General features: G+C 31.6%; 1 protein-coding gene across 1 annotated transcript in view; it reads left to right on the forward strand.

Annotated features, from left to right (window-relative positions):
• Positions 1 to 20,263, forward strand: part of LOC126736362 (uncharacterized) — a 53,941-nt gene extending 33,678 nt beyond the window's left edge. The window contains exons 14-19 of the mRNA XM_050440680.1: positions 5,168 to 5,293; positions 15,928 to 16,108; positions 16,159 to 16,311; positions 19,550 to 19,696; positions 19,750 to 19,822; positions 19,953 to 20,263. Of these exons, the coding sequence (XP_050296637.1) occupies positions 5,168 to 5,293; positions 15,928 to 16,108; positions 16,159 to 16,311; positions 19,550 to 19,696; positions 19,750 to 19,822; positions 19,953 to 20,062 (790 nt within the window). The 3' untranslated portion in view covers positions 20,063 to 20,263. The remainder of the gene's footprint in view (positions 1 to 5,167; positions 5,294 to 15,927; positions 16,109 to 16,158; positions 16,312 to 19,549; positions 19,697 to 19,749; positions 19,823 to 19,952) is intronic.

The following is a 20,263-nucleotide window of genomic DNA, read 5'->3' on the forward strand; positions in this document are numbered from 1 at the left end:
CCTAGACAAACACGAAATTTGATCCTCAACTGCGACAACAGAGGGAAATAAGCTGTAAAAACAAAATTTTAGACTTATTTTCTTAATAAAAACAGTGTTTTTCTTACTATAGCAAAAAAGGGTTTTTCCCAGAGAATGGTGGAAGAAGTAGTCTTTATTGTGTCACTGAAGGGCAAACAGGGGCAGTTATAATACTAAAACAAATCCACAAACACAAATAAAAAAATACACTATTATTTAATACCTCACAGTAAAAACTGCAAAAAATTTAGACGAATACAGGCCAAATTCTAAATTCACCACTTTCATAAAAAGGGAAAAAGGAAAACCAGCAAAACCCATTAAATAATAATGACCTCACCTGACCTCCCTCCCAACTATTAAAGGTGTTAGACCCATCCTTAAAGATTTCTTTAAAAACACGTCAAAAGTAATACAAAAACAGCCCATAAATTTATCTGGGTACGGCCCCGTAATTCTCAAAATCAGTGGGATAGAGAGAGATACACAATTACTTGCACAGCCTAAAGTAGGAATCGCCAGAACGCAGATGTTTTATCTTTGTTTAATAGACTGGCTAAAAAGAGGTGACAAGTCTGTGAGTGCTGGGAGTGTTTAAAATATTTTGTAAGATGCTTGGATTTTAGTCCGCGGTCAATTTTTTGATATTATTTTCTTTCTAAAAATGGACATTTTCGAAAGAAAAATAAAAAATAGTAGAAAACATGCGGTTTTACGTATATTTAAAATGATTTCATAGATAAACTATATAAAATCTTACCATTTAAACATGTATATCATGCTACAATAAATACGACTTAGGCGCACTTCTAATAGATCTCTGAATTGGACTTTACCGGTGTGTTCTTTGGAAGTTGACTAGGTGTTCTATAGTCTATATCAAAAATTTAGAGAGTAATAAAACCTTATTAAGTTTGCATTGCAAAATTAATTTTTCTTAATGAGTACATCTATGCACTCTATCCGAAGTTTAGGAAGTCTTTCAATTATTATTTTCCTTCAGATAAACATTAAAAATGGTAAGTCGATTTTTTTCAGGTAAGGTACCTTAATATAGTATGGTGCCTTAATGTTTAGTGAAAATATTTTCTGAAAAATACTTTTTTACCTAAAAGAAATTATATTTTGAAGTATTTTAAAATAGAAGGACGCAATTTTTATGTTTTATCAAGAGAACCAACTTTTCAACTAACACACAATAACACACACCACCACTAACACACTCACATAATTACCACAATAGGATAATGGATAATTTTCCTATTATGGTAATTATGTGATTTTAATGTTTGTGTAGACCCTGTTTAATCACTTTCTCATGCATCTTAATATGCCCTTTTTATTTATTGTTAGTGATTTTAACCTTTGACCTTGCCAGAAGCACTGTGGCTTTTTATGTGTTGTGACGAAAATCCTTATTGTATATCCCTGATGATGGACATCTTATATGTCCGAAACATGTAGGATAGATGGTTTTAAAAATAAATTTAGTGGAGGATGACCGAATATATTTTAGTTACCCTTTGACATATTAACTCCACTGCAAGTATGGACTACTTCTTCAACTTTAAAATGCTTTATTATTATAAATAAACAAAATTAGTCGTGAACAATCCATGTATTTTAAATATATAAAAATCTATTAGTAGAACAATCAATACCATACATCAATTTTTTGTCAACATAGACATTTTTTTGATTTTTCTTTTTAAATCAATTTCTCAAATTAATTCAAAACCCTTTATTATTCAAAAACAACTAGATAATATTTATTTATTTATTTATTTACTTCTTCATATAAATATTTAATAAGAAACATAACATACGTCAGAAAAAACATAAAATATGAACAAGAAAATAGAAGAAAATCAAACTTTGATTTATAACACTCAAAATCATAAATTCAATTACAGCATAAAATTAAACACGTAATATTTCAATTCACAATTAAAATTTGATTACACACATTACCACGTCCGACTCTAATTTAAACTACTGATTATCTTGCTCAAGGGCATTCGTAGTAACATTGATCCCTTACACTATCTTCAACAAGTGTCGGTTGAGCATTCATTTTTCTTTCATCCTGTCGAACTTACCGAAGTAAAAAATGAAATGAAACGCCTAAAAAACCATAAATCATCTGGAGCTGATGGGATATCTTCGAGGTTGTTACTCTTTTTGCCTGATTCAGCCTTAAATGCTTTAGTTTCTGCCATAAACAATTCTTTACATAATGGCATTTTTCCTTCATGTTTAAAAGAGGCAGTGGTTATCCCTCTTCATAAGGGTGGAGATTTGGATCAGCCTTGTAATTTCCGTCCCATTTCTATTTTGTCTACCCTCTCTAAGATAGTTGAAAAACTTGCAAAAAGCAGAATTTTTGTCCTTTTTACATCATAATGGCATTTTGTCTGCAAATCAGTTTGGATTTCAAGCTGGTAAAGGGACTGACTCATGATGCTGTTTTTAGCTTTTTGGAGAGCGTCTATGTGTCCTTGAATTCTGGAGAGTCATCGGCGGCAGTGTTTTGTGATCTATCCAAAGCATTTGACTGTGTGGATCATGGAATACTGTTATCTAAGCTCGATAAATATGGTTTTAGAGGCGTAGCGTTGCGATGGCTTGAGTCATATCTATCAAATCGTACTCAGAAGGTTTCAGTGTCTGGGCGTTTGTCTGCTTCTAGATCCCTAAAATGCGGCGTTCCCCAGGGTTCAGTGTTGGGACCACTGTTATTTTTACTGTATGTGGATGACTTGAGTTCATTGAAACTGCAGGGCAAGGTGGTTCAGTTTGCTGATGATACCACCATACTATGGAGCCATAAAAATTCTGACTATATTAAGACTTGTATCCTTGAAGACCTTCAGATTTTATCAGGGTGGTGTGCTTCCAACAGGCTCGTGTTTAATGTAAGAAAGACGTCTATTATGGGGTTTAAGTGCGATGTTTAGGGTCTGATGTTTGACGAAAATTCCCTCTTGCAGAAAAAAGAGTGCTGCAAGTTCCTAGGAATTACCATTGATGGTCGCCTTCGGTTTGAAGATCATATTTTACATTTAGCTGGGAAATTATCTTCTGGATGTTTCGCAGTAAGAATGGCAAAACAAGAGCTGGGAGGGGTGGTTGCACGTTCAGTGTACTTTTCACTTATTGAATCTCATATTCGGTATGGCTTGCCTTTTTGGGGTTTAACCAATAAAGGGCTACTTAACATTATCTTTGTTATTCAAAAAAAAGCAGTTAGATACCTGTGTTCTGCTAAGTTAAGAGATTCTTGCAAACCCCTCTTCATTTCTGAAAAAATCCTCTTTTTTTACTCTTTATCTTAGAAACAGCTGCTCTTATTCACAAAATTCCCAAACTACCCTCTGACACTGGCCATTTGACTCGTCATGTAAATGATGTTCCCCTACCTATTCCTACGTCTTCCCTTACCAAAAACTCATTAATTTACATAAGTAAAAAAATTTACAATCATGTTCCTCTGTGTGTTAGACATATATCGGATGTTAAGAAATTTAAAAGAGAATTAAAGTCGCTTTTATTGGCTAAGGCATATTATAACCTGGATGACTTTTTTAATGATAGGTTTTAACCTTGGACATGTTGGAAAGTTTTCTTTTTTTCCTTTTTTCTTCTCAAGTTTTGTCAACAAGTTTACCTTTATTTAGTAATTGATTGTTTTATTTAGTTATCTTTAATTTAAGTATGTTCAAAAAGTTTTGTCTTCTTGTGTTAATTTTGTTCATTGTTTTGTCAATTTTTGAAATTGTATTTGTGTTTTGTTTTTTTAGCTTGTAGGATGCTTGTACACAAGATTATTCTTACGTAATATAGCACATTTTCTTTCTTTCTTTCTTTCTTGGATTTATAGGAGATTTTCGACAAATACATTCCTTCTAAGTATTCTCTTAAAGAATGATAATTTCTTAATAGATTTTTTATAGGATGGAATCGAATGTTTCTTTTTCTTCTTTATAATCTTCTTCATTTTTTACGGACCTCAAATGCCTGGAAGAAATTATTGATTTCTAACAGGCAATTGAGTCAAACGTTTTTTTTTCATCTTCTTCTTTGTTTTAGGGAACCTCGAATGCCTGATAAGAAATTATTGATTTCCTACAGACAGTTGATTCAAATGTTTCTTTTTGTTTTTCTTTGTCTTTTTCATCATTTTTTCACCCTCTTTAAGGACCTCAAATGCCTGGAAGAAATTATTGATTTTTTTACAGACAGTTGAGTGAAACGTTTCTTCTTCTTCTTTTTCCTTTTTAAGGATCTGAAATGATCTGAAATTATTAATTTCTTACAGGCAATTGAGTCAAATCTTCCTTCTTCTTTATCATCTTCTTCTTTCCTTCTAAGGACCTTGAATGCCTGGAAGCAATTATTGATTTCTTACAGGAAGTTGAGTTAAATTTTTTTTCTTCTTTTCCTTCTTCTTCTTTATCATCTTCTTCTTTCTTTCTAAGAACCTCAAATGCCTGGAAGAAATTATTGATTTTTTACAGACAGTTGAGTCAAGCGTTTCTTCTTCTTTTTCCTTTTTAAGGATCTGAAATATGTAGGCTTTTATTATCATATCATATACATGTCACTTCCTTGATAGTGGGATAAGTTATGTTCAACTCATATCACATCACAATCTTATATTTCTTAATTAAGGGACCTGCATATGATAATATGTTAGCTTCATCCAAGCAGCGCATTATTCGTCTTTTCAAAATTAAAAACTAAAGAAGAACTCTCCCATGAAATTATACGTATGCCAGTTTGTTAACTTGTTTAAGAAGTAATAGACCGATAGAATTTTGCACCATATTGAGAAATTATTCGATGTACTATATTTGTACTCTCCGAGGCCTTTGCAAATTGTTAAACTTTTTTAATAATAGGAAGTATTCTCTGCAAATTCACATTAAGAAATAGCAAAGGTAACAATGCGCCCTCCTGAGAAACTCCACATTCTGTGGTCAATGCTTTAGGGATTTAAATGAAAAAAATTAGCTCCATTCCGGGGATATGCATCACAAATTCCAAACACTTCTAACTCAGATTTTAACGTTTTACTATCAACTACATCAAAAGTCCGACTTAGATCGTAAAATAAACCCAATATTTCATAAGTAAATTTTTCCAGGTGCACAGGGAACTACTATGGTGCCCAATGCGAACTAGACGGCGAAGTTTTAGGAGTGGCGATCGGAGCCAGCGTGGCCGCCATTATAATCATTGGACTCACATTGGTCTGTTTAGTGATGTGGAGGTAATTAAATAAAATATATATCTAAACAAATAGTAGAAAAATCGTTTAAAGAATACACATGAGTGTATGATTAAGCTTTCATAACCTAAAACAAGTTAGATTTTCTGGAAATATTTTGTCCGTTAAAAACAAATTTAAAAAGAAAAAGTTGTTAAATTATTAGCCATCTTATTATTTATCTCTCTTTATATTTTTCAGTTTTTTCATTTTCCATACATTTCTAAAGAATTTCATTTTATGCCAAAAGATTTGGAATTTTTTTTTGCTTTCCAAAAATATAAAATAATTTATCATGCTTTGTGATATGAATGTTAGATAACTTTATAATAAAAAAATTCATATGAAACTAAAATCAATAAAATCGTTACATGAGTTTCGAAATTATTTGGATTCATGTAAAGCCTTTAATAGAATTAAGATTTACACGGAAATTTATAATAACTTTATTCGTAATCAAACTCTTCGGATTTCAAGTGACATAAAAATCAATAAAATTAGTACATAAGTTCTCAAAATATATGAATTTCTGTAAAATCCTTGGGAGTATCAAGATTTTTTCAATCCATCAACAAAATTACTCAATAAGCCCAAAATTATGATATTTACAAGAAAACTTATATTAGAGTTTTCAAAATTTTTGAATTTTTTAAGCATTTTTTTAAAGTAACTTCACAAAAGGTTGTAATTATAAGAAAAATTGTAAAGATATGTTTTTTGTAAAAAAATTCATTAGTTTTCATTTAAAACCATAATGAATAAAATCTATTCACGAATTTCCAAAATATTTCTATTTTTATAAAGCCTGGAACAAAATCAAGACTTTCCCACTTAATGAACTACTTAATAATTTCAAAATGGTTATATTTACAAGGAAACTTGTAAATACTTTTTTCTTAATGAAACTGATCAGCTTTCCTATGAAACTAAAATCAAAAAATTCTATTCACAAATTTCTAAAATATTTGGATTTGTAAAGCCAGTATCAAGATTTTTTCATTCCTTTGACAAACTATTTAATAACTCGAAAACGGTTGTATCTACAAGAAAAATTGCGAGGATCTTTTTAGTGATGAAACTCATTAGTTTTCATATGAAATCAAAATCAATAACATTTAAACAAGAATTTCCAAAATATTAAGATTCTTTCAGGCTATCGGAAATGACTTCTTAAATATATAAAGTTATTTCTCATTTAATATCAAAAATTTGAAATTGGTTTTCGTTTGGAATAAAATGACGCTATTTCACACTCAGACATTTATAATTTTTTTTCCATATTTTCCAAAGATTTCAAATAGTTTTCCTTAGGCCTTGTTTTAACTTTATACACGTTATTATGAATCAAAGCGACATTAAGGATTGGTCTTTTGTGCATATTATAATTGTGAATTTATAATGAACCTTGATTGTTTTACATACTTTACCAGTTTGTGCACGATTACGTTATTTTCATTTCAGTAATTACAATTTCGCTCGTTGAATTATCTTATTACATTATTAGTAAGTGTTGAATGTCCTTATTTTGCTTTTTTTGTCTTCTGTGCACTTCTCACTGTCTTTTGAAAAATATATTCAGTTAAATAATTCGTTTGCATGATAAATTGTAACACTGTAGCTGTTTATTCATTTATATTTTTGCATACCATTTTTAATTTGTATTTTATTAAAATTAAGTATATATTCTATTAAACATAAACTTCACAACTAAACTTCAACTCACTTAAAAGTCTCCTATACAATGTAATGGTCTTTACTATTTAATGCATCACAAATAAACTGCAGTAAGTGAGTTGGATGTGGGATCAAATGAAACGACGTTGCGGCCTATATCAGGCCATCCTCAGGGCGATAAGAAGTAAAAACCTTGTGTCCATAAGCATTATACTGTACAATCATAAAAACGTAGTGAACCTCAAAAAATGCTTATATTATACAATGACCTTTTTGCTTCTCTATCGCTCTAAATTTCGACTAATATAGGTCGAAACGTCAGCAATATTAAACTGTAAAACATGAGTTTTATTTGACCCCACATCCAATTAATTTACCAGGAAACATCAAAGATTTTTGAGGCACAAAAAACTGCAGATAGCTTTGTGGATCTGGAGTTCGTGTTTTTCAAGATAAGTGAAATTCGTGTTTGTAAGATGGGTTATTCTCATTTAACTTTGATATTTGATGTCTTCAAGACTTTTTTCTTCAGGTTTTGTTTGTTAGTGTCGATTAGATGTTTTAAAATAAAAACTAAACACGGATTAATCACATGTTTAGGAAATAATATATCTTGATTTTATCAATGTAATTTTATTTCATTTTAAAGTCACAAAATGTCAAGGTTCGTCACGGTCTCTTTCTTAGTTGCTTTCATACTATCATGATTTTTCGTTAAGGAATTGTTTTTTACTTAGGCTTTACTTAGATAACTAAAAAATATTGATTTAATTTTTAACTTTTCGCCTATAGGAAGCACGTCTTTGCTTTTCGTATTTATTAAATTCTTTCAAAGTATTGTCTCTAAAAAATATGTCAGGTTCGTCACTACTATTAAGAAAGCGTAAAATTCTTATATGGACCAATTTACTATTTCCAGTTAACCACCTGCTTGCTAAATGAAACCATAGTGTCACTACGCAGTGTAAAGAAAGTGTTTTTTTAGTTAAATACTGTGTTTAAAAAAGTGTTTTCTTGTGACTTTAAGGTGAGTATGTTTATTGCTTGTCAGTTACGTCACGCAAATAACTTTAAATTTCTTTATATTTTCTTAAAACTAATTATTGTATTTTGTTAACCAAAGCAAACTAAAAGTTAGGTTATGTTTACAATAAAATACCGGTCGCCGGTCATAGTCAAATAGTCTTATTTTTAATAAAATGTCAGGTTCGTCAAGGTCAGCTGCGTTACTATTCTTTCGTAACGCAGCTGACAAGTTCGTGACGAACCTGACGTTAAAAGTAGTAAAGTAGACATTATTTTCAGCAATGCCGTTAACACCGGCTGAACGTGCAAGGCGTTATAGAGAAAAACTGAAAGAAAACCCCGAAAAAAGACAAGATTATTTGGAAAAAAGCCGAAAGAGGGCAAAGAAGTCCAAAAAGTCTATAGAAGAACTTTCCGATAGGGAGCAGCGTTACCAAAGAAAAAAATGGAGATTGTACCAACAGAAAAGTCGGCAGATAAAAAAACATGAACGTGAACAGGACCAATTTCTTCAGCAAAATACTCCACCGGGAAGTCCGATACCCCTGCCCGATCATATTCCTATGGAAGATGTTGGAATAGTAAATGAACCTCCAAGAAATCAATCTTCCGGAAGAAAGAGACTTCGCAAGGACAGAACTGCTGCATACAGGAAAATCAAGCGTTTGGAAAAGGACTTGGAAAAAACAAAGCAGTCTTTACGGAAGTATAAGAAACGTTGCCAGCGATACCAGAAAAAGAATGTTGTGGCAGGGAGTCAGAAAAGTGAAACAGCTAGACCTTACAGTAAAGCCATCCAAGATACCAAAGGATATAATGTTCCTGAAACTGTAAAAAAAACTCTAGTTTTTCATAATGCACTAGTTGCACAAATAAAAGACAATTACTCAAAAACAAACAACGAAAAAGAAAAGCAAATTATTTCTAGAGCCACTAGTGGAACCATTGTCAAAAAATATAAATTTTTAACAAGAACTAAAAAGGTACTCCAATGTCATTCTTCAACTACAATGTCAAAAGGAAAAGGAAGATGTCGACTTACTTTACATCCACTTCATAAAAAAATACGAGACTTTTTTAATAGAGATGACATAACTACGTTAACACCGGGAAAAAAACAAACAGTAACACGAGGCAAGATCAAATATCAGAAAAGATTGCTAAAGGAAACCCTTAAAAATCTTTATGAAAAGTTTTGCAAAGAGTTTCCTTGTAGTAAAATTAGTTTTGCGACATTTTGCAGGCATAGACCTTGTTGGGTTGTGAAACCAAAACTTTCCGATAGAGATTCTTGCTTGTGCAAAAAACATTCCAATATACAGCATAAACTGGATACTTTAGTAAAAGAAAAAATATGCACAGAACGCAACATCGAAAACGTATGTAAGCTGGTTACGTGTGATGTAAAATCAAAAGATTGCATGAAAAATATCTGCCCAAAATGCCAAGATCAGGCCGCTATAATCCTCGCGGATATTAAAGATCCAAATAAATTAGTTAATTGGAACTTTTGGAAACTTGAAAAAGAGGAAAGGAGCAAATCAGGCAAAACATTTTTTGTTAATAAAACAAAGCTTATCCGTGAATCTGGAATGATAAAGAACCTATGCACAAATTTTAATGCAGAACTAAAAACAATGTTCTGTTGGCATGTCTTTAAAAAAAATCATCAAGCCAGTCAAAGGCAAAAATGTATTTCTGAACTAACTTATGAAGAGGCTGCTGTACATATAGATTTTTCTGAAAATTACTCATGCAAAATGAGTTCAGAAATACAGGCAATGCATTTCGGTTCCTCACACAACCAGGCCAGTCTCCATACCATTGTAGTTTACTATGACAATAAACCTCCTGAAAGTATATGTACCATTTCTTCCTGTACTCGGCATGACCCTCCTGCTATTTGGGCCCACTTACGTCCTGTTTTAGAAGAACTAAAACAAAATGGTGTGCAAACTGTTAACTTCTTTAGTGATGGCCCAACATCACAATACCGCAACAAGGACAATTTTTTTTATTTGAATACATATTTTAGAGATTATGGATTTTCAAATGCTTCATGGAACTTTTCAGGGGCTTCGCTAAGGGTGCTCCGGATGGTGTTGGGGCTGCAGTCAAAAGAGTAGCTGATGGACTTGTCTGTAAAGGGAATGACATTCCAGATGCAGAAGCGTTATTTAGGATTCTTCAAAGAAAAGTAAATGTGAAACTTTATTGGATCGATTTAGAAGATGTCATTAACTTTGATTCCAAAAAAGAAATAAATAATCGTTACAAAATGACTAAAGGCATTATGAAAGTAGGTCAAATTATTTTGAAAGATTCTGAGTCCGATTTATATGGACGCGAATTATCGTGTTTTTGCAAGAAATTGCCTACAACATGTGATTGTCATTCATTGCAACGGATGTATTATCAAGACTGTGAAACTGTAGATTCAGACGATAACCCAGAAGATACCACTCCTCAACAACAGCTTCAACAACAACAATTTTTACCTGTGACCTTTGAAAATGTAAAAATTGATCAATGGCTGCTTGTTAAATATAACAATGTGATATATCCGGGCGTTGTTACTGATACAAATAACGATGAATCCTGTGAAGTTAAAGTTCTGCATTCTGTAGGAGTCAATAAATATATTTGGCCAATCAAGGAAGACAAGATCTGGTATAAATTTGAAGATATAGTGGGTTCTATTGAAGCACCTACTAATGCAACTAAACGAATTTTACAGTTTAAAACGCCGTTTTGGCTTGAAAATGGGGAAGGCATCAACTAATTTAACCTAAGTATTTTATTATTTGTTATGAGTTACTTAAAATTTAGAGTTTATTTTGTTATGTTTGGTTAAATTTAGAATTTACATTTTTGGTTAAACGTTTTTGTAATTGGAGCCATTTAATAAAAAAAAACAATTATTATTTAAATGTGTTTGTTTTCTATCAATTTTTAGCATCATTGTCAGGTTTGTTACATCAGTGTCAGGTTCGTCACTATTTAGAAAAACACATAAAATATGGTATTGCTTTTTATAGAAAAATAGAAACTAAAAAAAAATAAATTACCCATCGGCTTCTTGCAATAATTAATGTTTTAAAAAGAATTCTTAACCTGGGTCTAAGGCTAATTTTCTGACTTTTAAGAAATAGTGACGAACCTGACAAAGTTCAGTAAGCAGAATCACTCAAAAATGGGTAAAATTAAAAAAAATTTGCACTGCTTTTGCCAAATTGTGTTAGAAACATGATTAGAAAATGATTTGTTTGTTTTTTTGCATAATATTAAATATTTTGTAATGAACGATTTTCACTATTGGTTTGACGACTTTAAATGAGAATGACCCAGATATATTCCAAAACTCAGCCGATATTTTCTAAAGACCAGTGGCGAAGAATGGAATTTTGTGAAACCATAATGGAGAAAGCAAATGAAAATAATATTTTTTACGAAATATTCTATTTTTAGATAAATCTTATTCTCCATTACAAGGAAAACACAATCCTACCGTTGTTCGATATTGATTTCGAAAAATAGGGATATAAGTTTTCATCGTCTAATGTTACGGCTGGTATTTTGGGGACCATATAGAGCCATTTTTGTTGATGGTACTGTAAACGCCCAAAATTATGTTGAGTTGCTGCAAAATCGAGTTCTGCCTGCCATTCGAATCCTCCCTAATTTAGAACTTTTTATCGATCTATTTTCAGTAAGACAGCTCTCTAAGACAATCTAAAATAATTTTCAACAAATGCTTTTCTTAAACCTCTTATTAGTGGAAGTGGCGATATTAAATGGCCTCTCAAATTAGTCTGAACAGCAAAACTCAAATATCTTAGAGAGTTGGGGGTCTGAAGTTTGCTTGATTAAATTTTGAAATACGAACGAGGTACTCACTGGCTTCATAATTGCAGCAGGCCACCAATAATGCCAGCATAGGAGGAGTGTTTTTAACGAATCTTGTAAAGGGTTTAAATTAGTACAAGTGAAAATTTTTTTGACCAATGATTGCCAAAAAAAATGTTCGATCTTCAAAGTCCTTCAAGTATCTTAATAAAACAAAGGTATTGGTTGGTAAGGTATTGGTAAAGGGGACCAGTAGAAATTTTTAAAATGTTTGTCAGTACTAGAAAAAAATCTCTACAAAAATCCAAGGGGTGCCCTAAACACGCAGTGGGAAAGAGACCTGCCGTATTCTTATAAGGCTCTGAGTTCAAACCTTAGTCTCGGCATGGTGCTCTATCCAACTTTTTCTTTTTTTAGTACTTCGAAAAAATTAACATCTATAGTAAATACAGAGAGAAAAGTGAAGGTCTCATTATCTATTATAATCAGAAATAAATTTCATTGAAATATTACTTACTTATTTCTGGGTATCATGCTTCAGAGAACCATGATGTGTTACAATACGCTCCGCTCTCAAGTAACTCGTATAAATAAATATAACCAATATTCAATGATACCTTCTTATTTTATTATAATACACCATCTAGGGTAAATACGCTAAAACAGAGTCCTCAATTAGAAGACACTGTTGTACTGGCGAACGTTATGGCGTATTCACCATAGTATGCAGATAATCGCTGTTTCGAATGTAATTTCATTTACGTTTTTAAATTATGCTCCAAATTCAAAATTTATTTTTTTACTTTAAAGGCCATTCAAAATTAAGTAAAAAAGTTTAACAAATAAATTTTCCATGATTTATACGTGCCACAAGATAAAGGAAAAACAGGGTCCCATTTATTATAGGGTATTGGAATAAGACAACCGTGTTTTTATGTCTATTTTTTTTTAGTAATAAGATTTTAGTAGTAAGATTTTATATTTTTTAGTAATAAGATATAAAAAGAATTGACATGAGGAGAATAAGGAATAAAAGAAACCAAAAACGAAATGAATCGAAACTATAGAAGCCGAGATATAAGTAAAAATGTGGGAAAAACATAAGAAAACTGGTTTTTTCCCACCGTACCATTTTTTTTCCTAAAATGATTGTTGGCAAATTTTAAAATAAGCCCTAAACTAACAATTTTTAGTAAAAAAGCCCAACAAAAAAATAATTTTTTTTGTTGGTCGAAAATCGAAAAACCCCTATATACGATACCCTCGAATTTTCGAAATAATGGTTTTTATTTTTTTATAAATAAACTATAACTCTGACAACTTTTTGTATTAATAAAAGTTCTTGGGTATATTAAGAGGTATTCGCCTGTCAAATCGAATTGGTTCTAGCTATTTTAGAATCGGAGAAAATTGAAAAAAACTGTAAAACATAAATATCAAATTATCAAGAGCCCTATGAAAAAATGTCAATTTTTTATTTTTTTATTTTGCACTACTTCAGAGTACCTTTAAAAAAGGTTATTACCAATTTGACTCTAAAATGAACAGAAACCCTATTTCTTTGCATTTTTCGATTTTCGAACAAAATCCGGGGTCAAAATGACCATTTTTTCAAAATATGCTCTGAATTCAAAATTTCTTTTTTCTGGTTAAAGACCATTCAAAAACTAGTAAAAAAGCTTTATGACAAATTTTTCCACGATTCATACGAGTGTCACAATCTAAAGAGAAAGATCAGATCCCATAATAAGCAATGTATTAGGATAGGAAAAAGTGGTTTGTTTCTTGTTTTTTTTTAATTTTTAGTTTAAAAGGCAATTATAATAAAATAAAAAATAATTTAAAGGGAAAAAAAACGAATAAAAAAATGTATCAACTTATTGAACTGAAGCTATAAAAGCCGTGATATAAGTAATATAGTAAAATAATACAAAAAATACACTTTTTTTGACACCGCATCAATGTCTTTTTTTCCTAAATTGATAAACTATTAATATAAATTTTTTTACCAATTTAGCAACCCCCACTAAAAGAACCCTAACTAAAATAAAACTATTATTACTATTATTTTTTTCCAGGTATTTATACCTTGTCCTAACCTTTATGCTGCTTTTACTATTATTATAAGGATTATCTTTCTTGTAAATGTTCTTAAACCTTAAAACACCCTGTAGATTAATATTACTCATGACGTCACGAGACGAACACGACGCGTTTATAATAATTGTTGTCAGACATCCTCCTCCATCCTTCTCTCAAACGACATGTGCGACTCGATAGTGACGTCGTCCGTATGCTTTTACATTGGATGCTGGACCGCCAACTTTATTGTACCATGAGCTGGCTCCCTGTGTCTCCAGGGTATGACTGGTTGATTGGAACGGCTTTTTTTTGGGGGTTTATCTTAAATAACAGCGTGTTGCGGAAAAACGGTAATATTTAAAGAAAAACGGTATTTAGTGAATGATAGCCAGATAGTGTCCGGTGATTTCAGAAAAAAAATGGTTGTTGTAGGTATAATTTATCATAGGTATGCCGGTATTAAGCGTCAAAGTTATAAAAATGTGTAGAGTAAAAACTACTCTACGTATAAGGTTGTAGACTATGTCGAAAAATAGGATTTAAAAAGTTCTTAAAATGCTGAAAGTTTGAAATTTCTAGGTGCTGTCAATAAAGAGTTATTAAGAAAAGTAGAAAAAAACGGTCAAAAAAAGGCCCAAAAAGGGGGTTATATTTGTTAACACAGCTCACCCTGTATAATACGTAGCATCATGAATAATACCTCTATTTAATCCTAAAGGATTAAGCTTTCAAACGGTGTTAACAAAAAAAATTAAAAAAATTTTTTTAGAAGTAGAAAAAAATTTATTTCTCGAAAAAATTCACTTTTTCTTTTTTGAAAAAAAAAATATTAAGTTTGAGCTCGTTTATCTCGGAAGGAGTTTCTTTTGGAAAAAAATAGTTTTAATAAAAAAGGAAGCTACATTTACGTAGAAAAGGGCTGTTTTGTTCGCATTATCGGGAACATTATTGTTTAGGCCCTACAACCGTTTAAGTCCGCGAGGTACCGCGCAAAAAGTTCAAAATTCATTCACAGAAAAATCCGACTTTTAAGGGGTTTATCTTAAAAAGCGCCCTTTGGGAGTTGCTTTGCATAAAGGCCTTTGACGGCAATGAGTTTCAGAAAATTCGGCTCAGTCAGTTTTTCACAAGTTGCTGCACCGACTGTTTTCGCGAAAAAAGCAGTTTTTTGCCACGCCCAAAAAAAAATTACGTCATCACGTAGCTTTAACCTTCCCACATAAAACGGTGAAAACCAGAAAAAAAAATTCGCCATAGAAGCAAAGTTATTAACGTTTATGTGACGCGAGTCCTAAATCTGTCAATTCTTCACGAGCACATATAAGAGCTTCGCTCTTAACAAGAAATATACTATTAAGAAAAGTGTTTTCAACAAAATTTGTTAAGGATTGAAATCATTCCAGGCAAACATTTTAAAGATATACACATGTTTGTCCAGTGGTCTCTAAAAAAAAGTAATTAATTTTTAAACAGGATGTTTGGTATTAAAAGTGACCGCTAAATTCAAAATTCAAGATCTATAGAACTACTTGGAGTATTGTTATGAAACAAAAAGTATAATATTGAGAGAATTGTTTCTGATATATTTTGGTCAGGAAACAAATGAAAATTTTGAACATATACACATTTTTGTCCAGTGATCTCCAAGAAAGATGTTCCTTAAAGTGATCACTCACTTCAAAGTCCTTTATCTAAAGAAGAGTAACTTTACGAAACAAAAGGCATAATACACACATTTTTGTCCAGTGGTTTCCACTGTAAGCAGCCACAAAATTCATCTCCAAAGCATCAAAAACTATTCACACAATCATCGAGTATGTAAATTTGTTGCAAGTTACTGGAGTAGATAGATGGTAGAACTTTTTACTTCCAACATGAAAAATCCCTTCTTACCCGCGGTCCCATCTTACCCTACTTTCCTCTATCTCCATCTATACAATTGAGGTTAATTTTTCTTATTCCAAACTTTCGAAATATTTCTGAAAACCAATTATTACTTAAATTTCCAGCCGAAAATGGAGCAGAGAACAAAAAGCGGCAGTGGGCAGCCCCGTCTTTGGTTACATGGCAACGGCGAGTAATACCGTGAAAACCCCCGTGGTGGGCGCACCCCCTTATCAACTCACCCTCGAGGATCGGGTCAGGTGGGCCCAAATCGCGGACGTTATGGCTCAGGCGAATCATTATGCGGTAAGACAATCATCAGTAACGGAATATTCTTTAACTTCCACATTTTATAGCCCGAACCTGGATTAGCTCCAACCAGACCCTCTTCGGCATTATTCGGTTATCCCACGTTGCAAATGAACAGTACCATGCAGAGGCATCCGGGGTCTATTTATGGTGGTGCCGGTACACTCCCACCGGTGCCTTTGCCACGGTTGAATTTACAGGTATTTGTATAATAGTAATATTCTAATTCAATAATTCTTTATATACATATACAATCACGTATATTATAACACTAAATAGCAAAACAAGAAAACGTAAGCCTCGGGTAACCCAGGGTATTATTAATTCTATAAAACAGAGAGATAGCATGAAAAAATCTTTAAACATGAACCATAATATTGCCGATGAAATAAAATATAAAAAATTTAGGAATAATTTAACTAAGGTAATGAAATTGGCAAAAAATAATTATTATAAGCTAAAAATAGATGAATCCAAAAATGACTACAAAAAAACATGGAAATTTATTAATGAGATTACCAACCATCAAAAAAAAGCGCCTCAAAATAATTTTAAAATAAAAGTAAATAATGACATAATAACAGATGAAGTAACAATTAGTAATAACTTTAATGAGTTTTTTACAAATGTAGGTTCAAAAATTCAAAAAAATATCAATAAAAATTCATCGAGTTTTAAAGAAAAAATTAAAATTAATCCTAACTCCATGTTTCTTTTTCCAGTTAATACAAATGAACTTATAATGCACATTAAAACATTAAAAAATAACTCAGCACCAGGGGAAGATAAAATTTCAACTAATTTAATTAAAAAAATACATGTTCATATTTTAAAACCTTTAGTTTACTTAATAAATTTGTCATTTTCAACGTTTAACTTACCCTCTGATTGGAAAGTCTCTCTGGTATCTCCTATATATAAATCAGATAATCGTGACGAAACTACTAATTATAGACCCATTTCTCTCATAAATAACTTTGCTAAGATATTTGAAAAATGTTTAAAGTCTAGAATAATGAATTTCCTGGAAAAGAATAATCTTTTATATCAAAAGCAATATGGTTTTCGAGATAAAAAAAAATACGGAGAAAGCCGTATTTGATTTAATTAATAATATTAACATTAATCTACAAAACAGAAAAAAAAGTTTAGCAGTTTTTATGGATCTTTCGAAAGCCTTCGATACCGTTTCACATGAAATTCTCTTTAACCGTTTAGAAAAAATTGGTATTCGAAACGGGCCTCTTAACTTAGATAGAAAACAATTTGTTAAGATTAATAACACAATGAGCTCTCCTAAATACATTAAAACCGGAGTTCCACAAGGGACAGTGCTGGGACCAGTACTCTTCCTTGTGTATATTAATAGTATAGGAAGCTTATTGGACGACTGCGAAGTTATTTCGTACGCAGATGATACTGCATTATTGTTTTCTGATAATTCTTGGAAGAGAGTCTTTAAAAAAGCCGAAATTGGCCTTAGTAAAATGTATGAGTGGCTCAACAATAGTCTTTTAAGTTTAAACTTTAATAAAACTTATTATATGAGTTTTTCCGCAACGTCAGTAGATCAACCACCGCCCACAGAGATTGTTATTCATAATAATGACTGCTTATCGCATAATGATGCATGTAATTGTATCAAAATAAAAAAAGTTGAAAAAATCAAATATCTGGGGGTTATACTGGATCAGTATCTTAAATGGGAGGAACATATTGCATTCGTTAATAAAAAAATTAGGAATATTTTCTATAAATTGTATCAGGTACGTGAAATCCTAAATGTAAAAATGTTAAAAACTTTATATAACGCACTAATAGAATCCAATTTAAGGTACTGTATTATTATATGGGGTTGCGCGTATAACAATACTATAAAGAAGTTGTTAATCACTCAGAATTCTGCACTAAAAATAATATTTAAAAGACCATATAGATTTTCAACTGGTGAACTATATAATAATCTAAATTTACTAAGTGTCAGAAATATTTATATCCATTCCACTTTAAACTATGTCCATACTACATTATCACCAATTAATAGTGATTCTATCAACTATCTCACAAGAACAACAAAAGAGATAAATATGTTTATTCCATTTAAACGTACAAATGTGACCCAAAGATTTGTAACCTATTATGGACCAGTTCTTTTTAACACACTGCCTGCTGAATTGAAAAAATATTATAATTATTCAAAAATTTTCAAAGCCAAAACCAAACAATTTTTATTGAAAAATCAAACATTTTTTGAAACGTTGTTCTGAGTGTGTGGATATTGGGTTATTTTAGTGCGTATTAGTCGTAATTTTTACTACCTTTTTGTTCTCTCGCCTGTTTTCCGCCTGCATAGCGGCCGGGCTGTTACCGTTCTTAACCTCTTAATATCTGTGCCATTTTTGGAAGAGGAAATCTGCACACAAGGTACGTCATTAGATGGCCTTAGGCCGATTCCTCTTCTTGGATTTTTACATTAGGTATATAGGTATTTAACGTTATTTTTCTTCTCTCATGAAATAGGGTTGTTATCTATTTTTATTTGTACCTATTTTTCCTATGTAACAATAACACTTTTGTATATAACTTTACGTAATATATTTGAATTTACGTAATTTGAATCACAGAACAAATGAAATAGCGTTGAAAATAGACCAATAAATATAGAAGTTTTTTCTACAATTCCATGTCAAAACAGTCATTCAATGTGGTTCTAATTTTATGAAAAACTTCTGTACCCATAGAAAAAGTATAGTTTTCCAAAAAATTGGGATTAACCTTTTAACAGTTTTTCCTCATTATCTCAAAAACTATTAAGAATCGGGAAAATTTTCTTTTAGCACTGTACAGATAGCAATCGTTTATTCTAACCATCCGTAACCTTTCCATCGAACGATAGTTTTTGAATATTCCAAATTTAATTTCAAAGTTTTGTAAAATTCCAAAACAATTAGTTATTAAACTGTACATTCCATTCATTGTACTAGGTCCCTCCAGAAAACCGACTTGATCCTTCTCTATTCCAATTCCTCTAATTTCTTCTGAAGATTGTTGTTCCATCATCATATTATGAGAATTAATAACCATTTTAGCACTTAAAGTCTGTTCCGAGTATTGGTAAATTTGACATTGGACAGACTAGATCTAAAGCTGCATGCTTGGTATTGAGTCACAATTTGTGTGTTTCATTAGCATCAATGCAGCCAATGCATTTTTTGGCTTGACTATTTATTCTGCACATTTATTCAATCACTGATAACAGCAAGATACTATTATATGTCAGTCAACGTATACTTTTTTTTGTTTTACTCATATCTTGAGTTTCTAGCATCTCCATTACGTCCTGACGCACCACTTTGATATCCCTTTTTTTACTTCTTATTCTTCCTTCTATTCTTCTTCTCGTTTTTTGGTCAAATAATTAACAATAAAAATTTTAAGGCTCAGCTAGCAAGTAAGGCCTCAAGTATGCAAGGTATGCGACCTTTAGACAACAGCAGTTCAAGCGAAGAAGAAGACAAAGTGGACCTGCTAGGAAGAAATTTCCACGTGCCAAGACCGAAGAGCAGGAGTAACGCCTCGATAGCGGTAAGTCCCTTAATGCATTAAACTCACTAACCTAATTGTTTTTAACTTAATAGAATCAAAGCGGGATTTATTACGATGTGGATTACGAGCAAAACGAAATGTACAAACCGAGCGGGATTCCGATGAGTACGTATGGACGAGCTCCGTTTTTTAGAAACTCATAATAAAAGAGGGTTTTCTTAAGCGAGGAAACTTTTGTACATAGAATAGAGGGTAAACTGCTGCAAGTTAACGAACACACTTTTTGTTAATTTAGAGGTGTTAACCGGATTGGGTGGGAGTAGTAAAGGCGATGACGATTTTTGGTATTTTGAGGATTTTAGGGAGCGGAAACGAGGCGCGACTAGTCCCACGACTTCCTTGTGATCACTTCTTGTTTGTCTTTTATGCCACTCTCAAAATTCTTTATTTTATTGTATTAGATTTAATTGTTTTTTTTTTGTCCTGACTGTATTTATTTATTGTATTGTATATATTAAGTTAAATGGCTTATTTAGTACTTAAAATGTTTGTATGTTTCTTATATTATGTATCGACTTTTTTTAAAATATATTTTTATTGTATTTA

This window comes from Anthonomus grandis, chromosome 5 (assembly GCF_022605725.1).
Source record: "Anthonomus grandis grandis chromosome 5, icAntGran1.3, whole genome shotgun sequence".
NCBI classification, from domain to species: domain Eukaryota; kingdom Metazoa; phylum Arthropoda; class Insecta; order Coleoptera; family Curculionidae; genus Anthonomus; species Anthonomus grandis.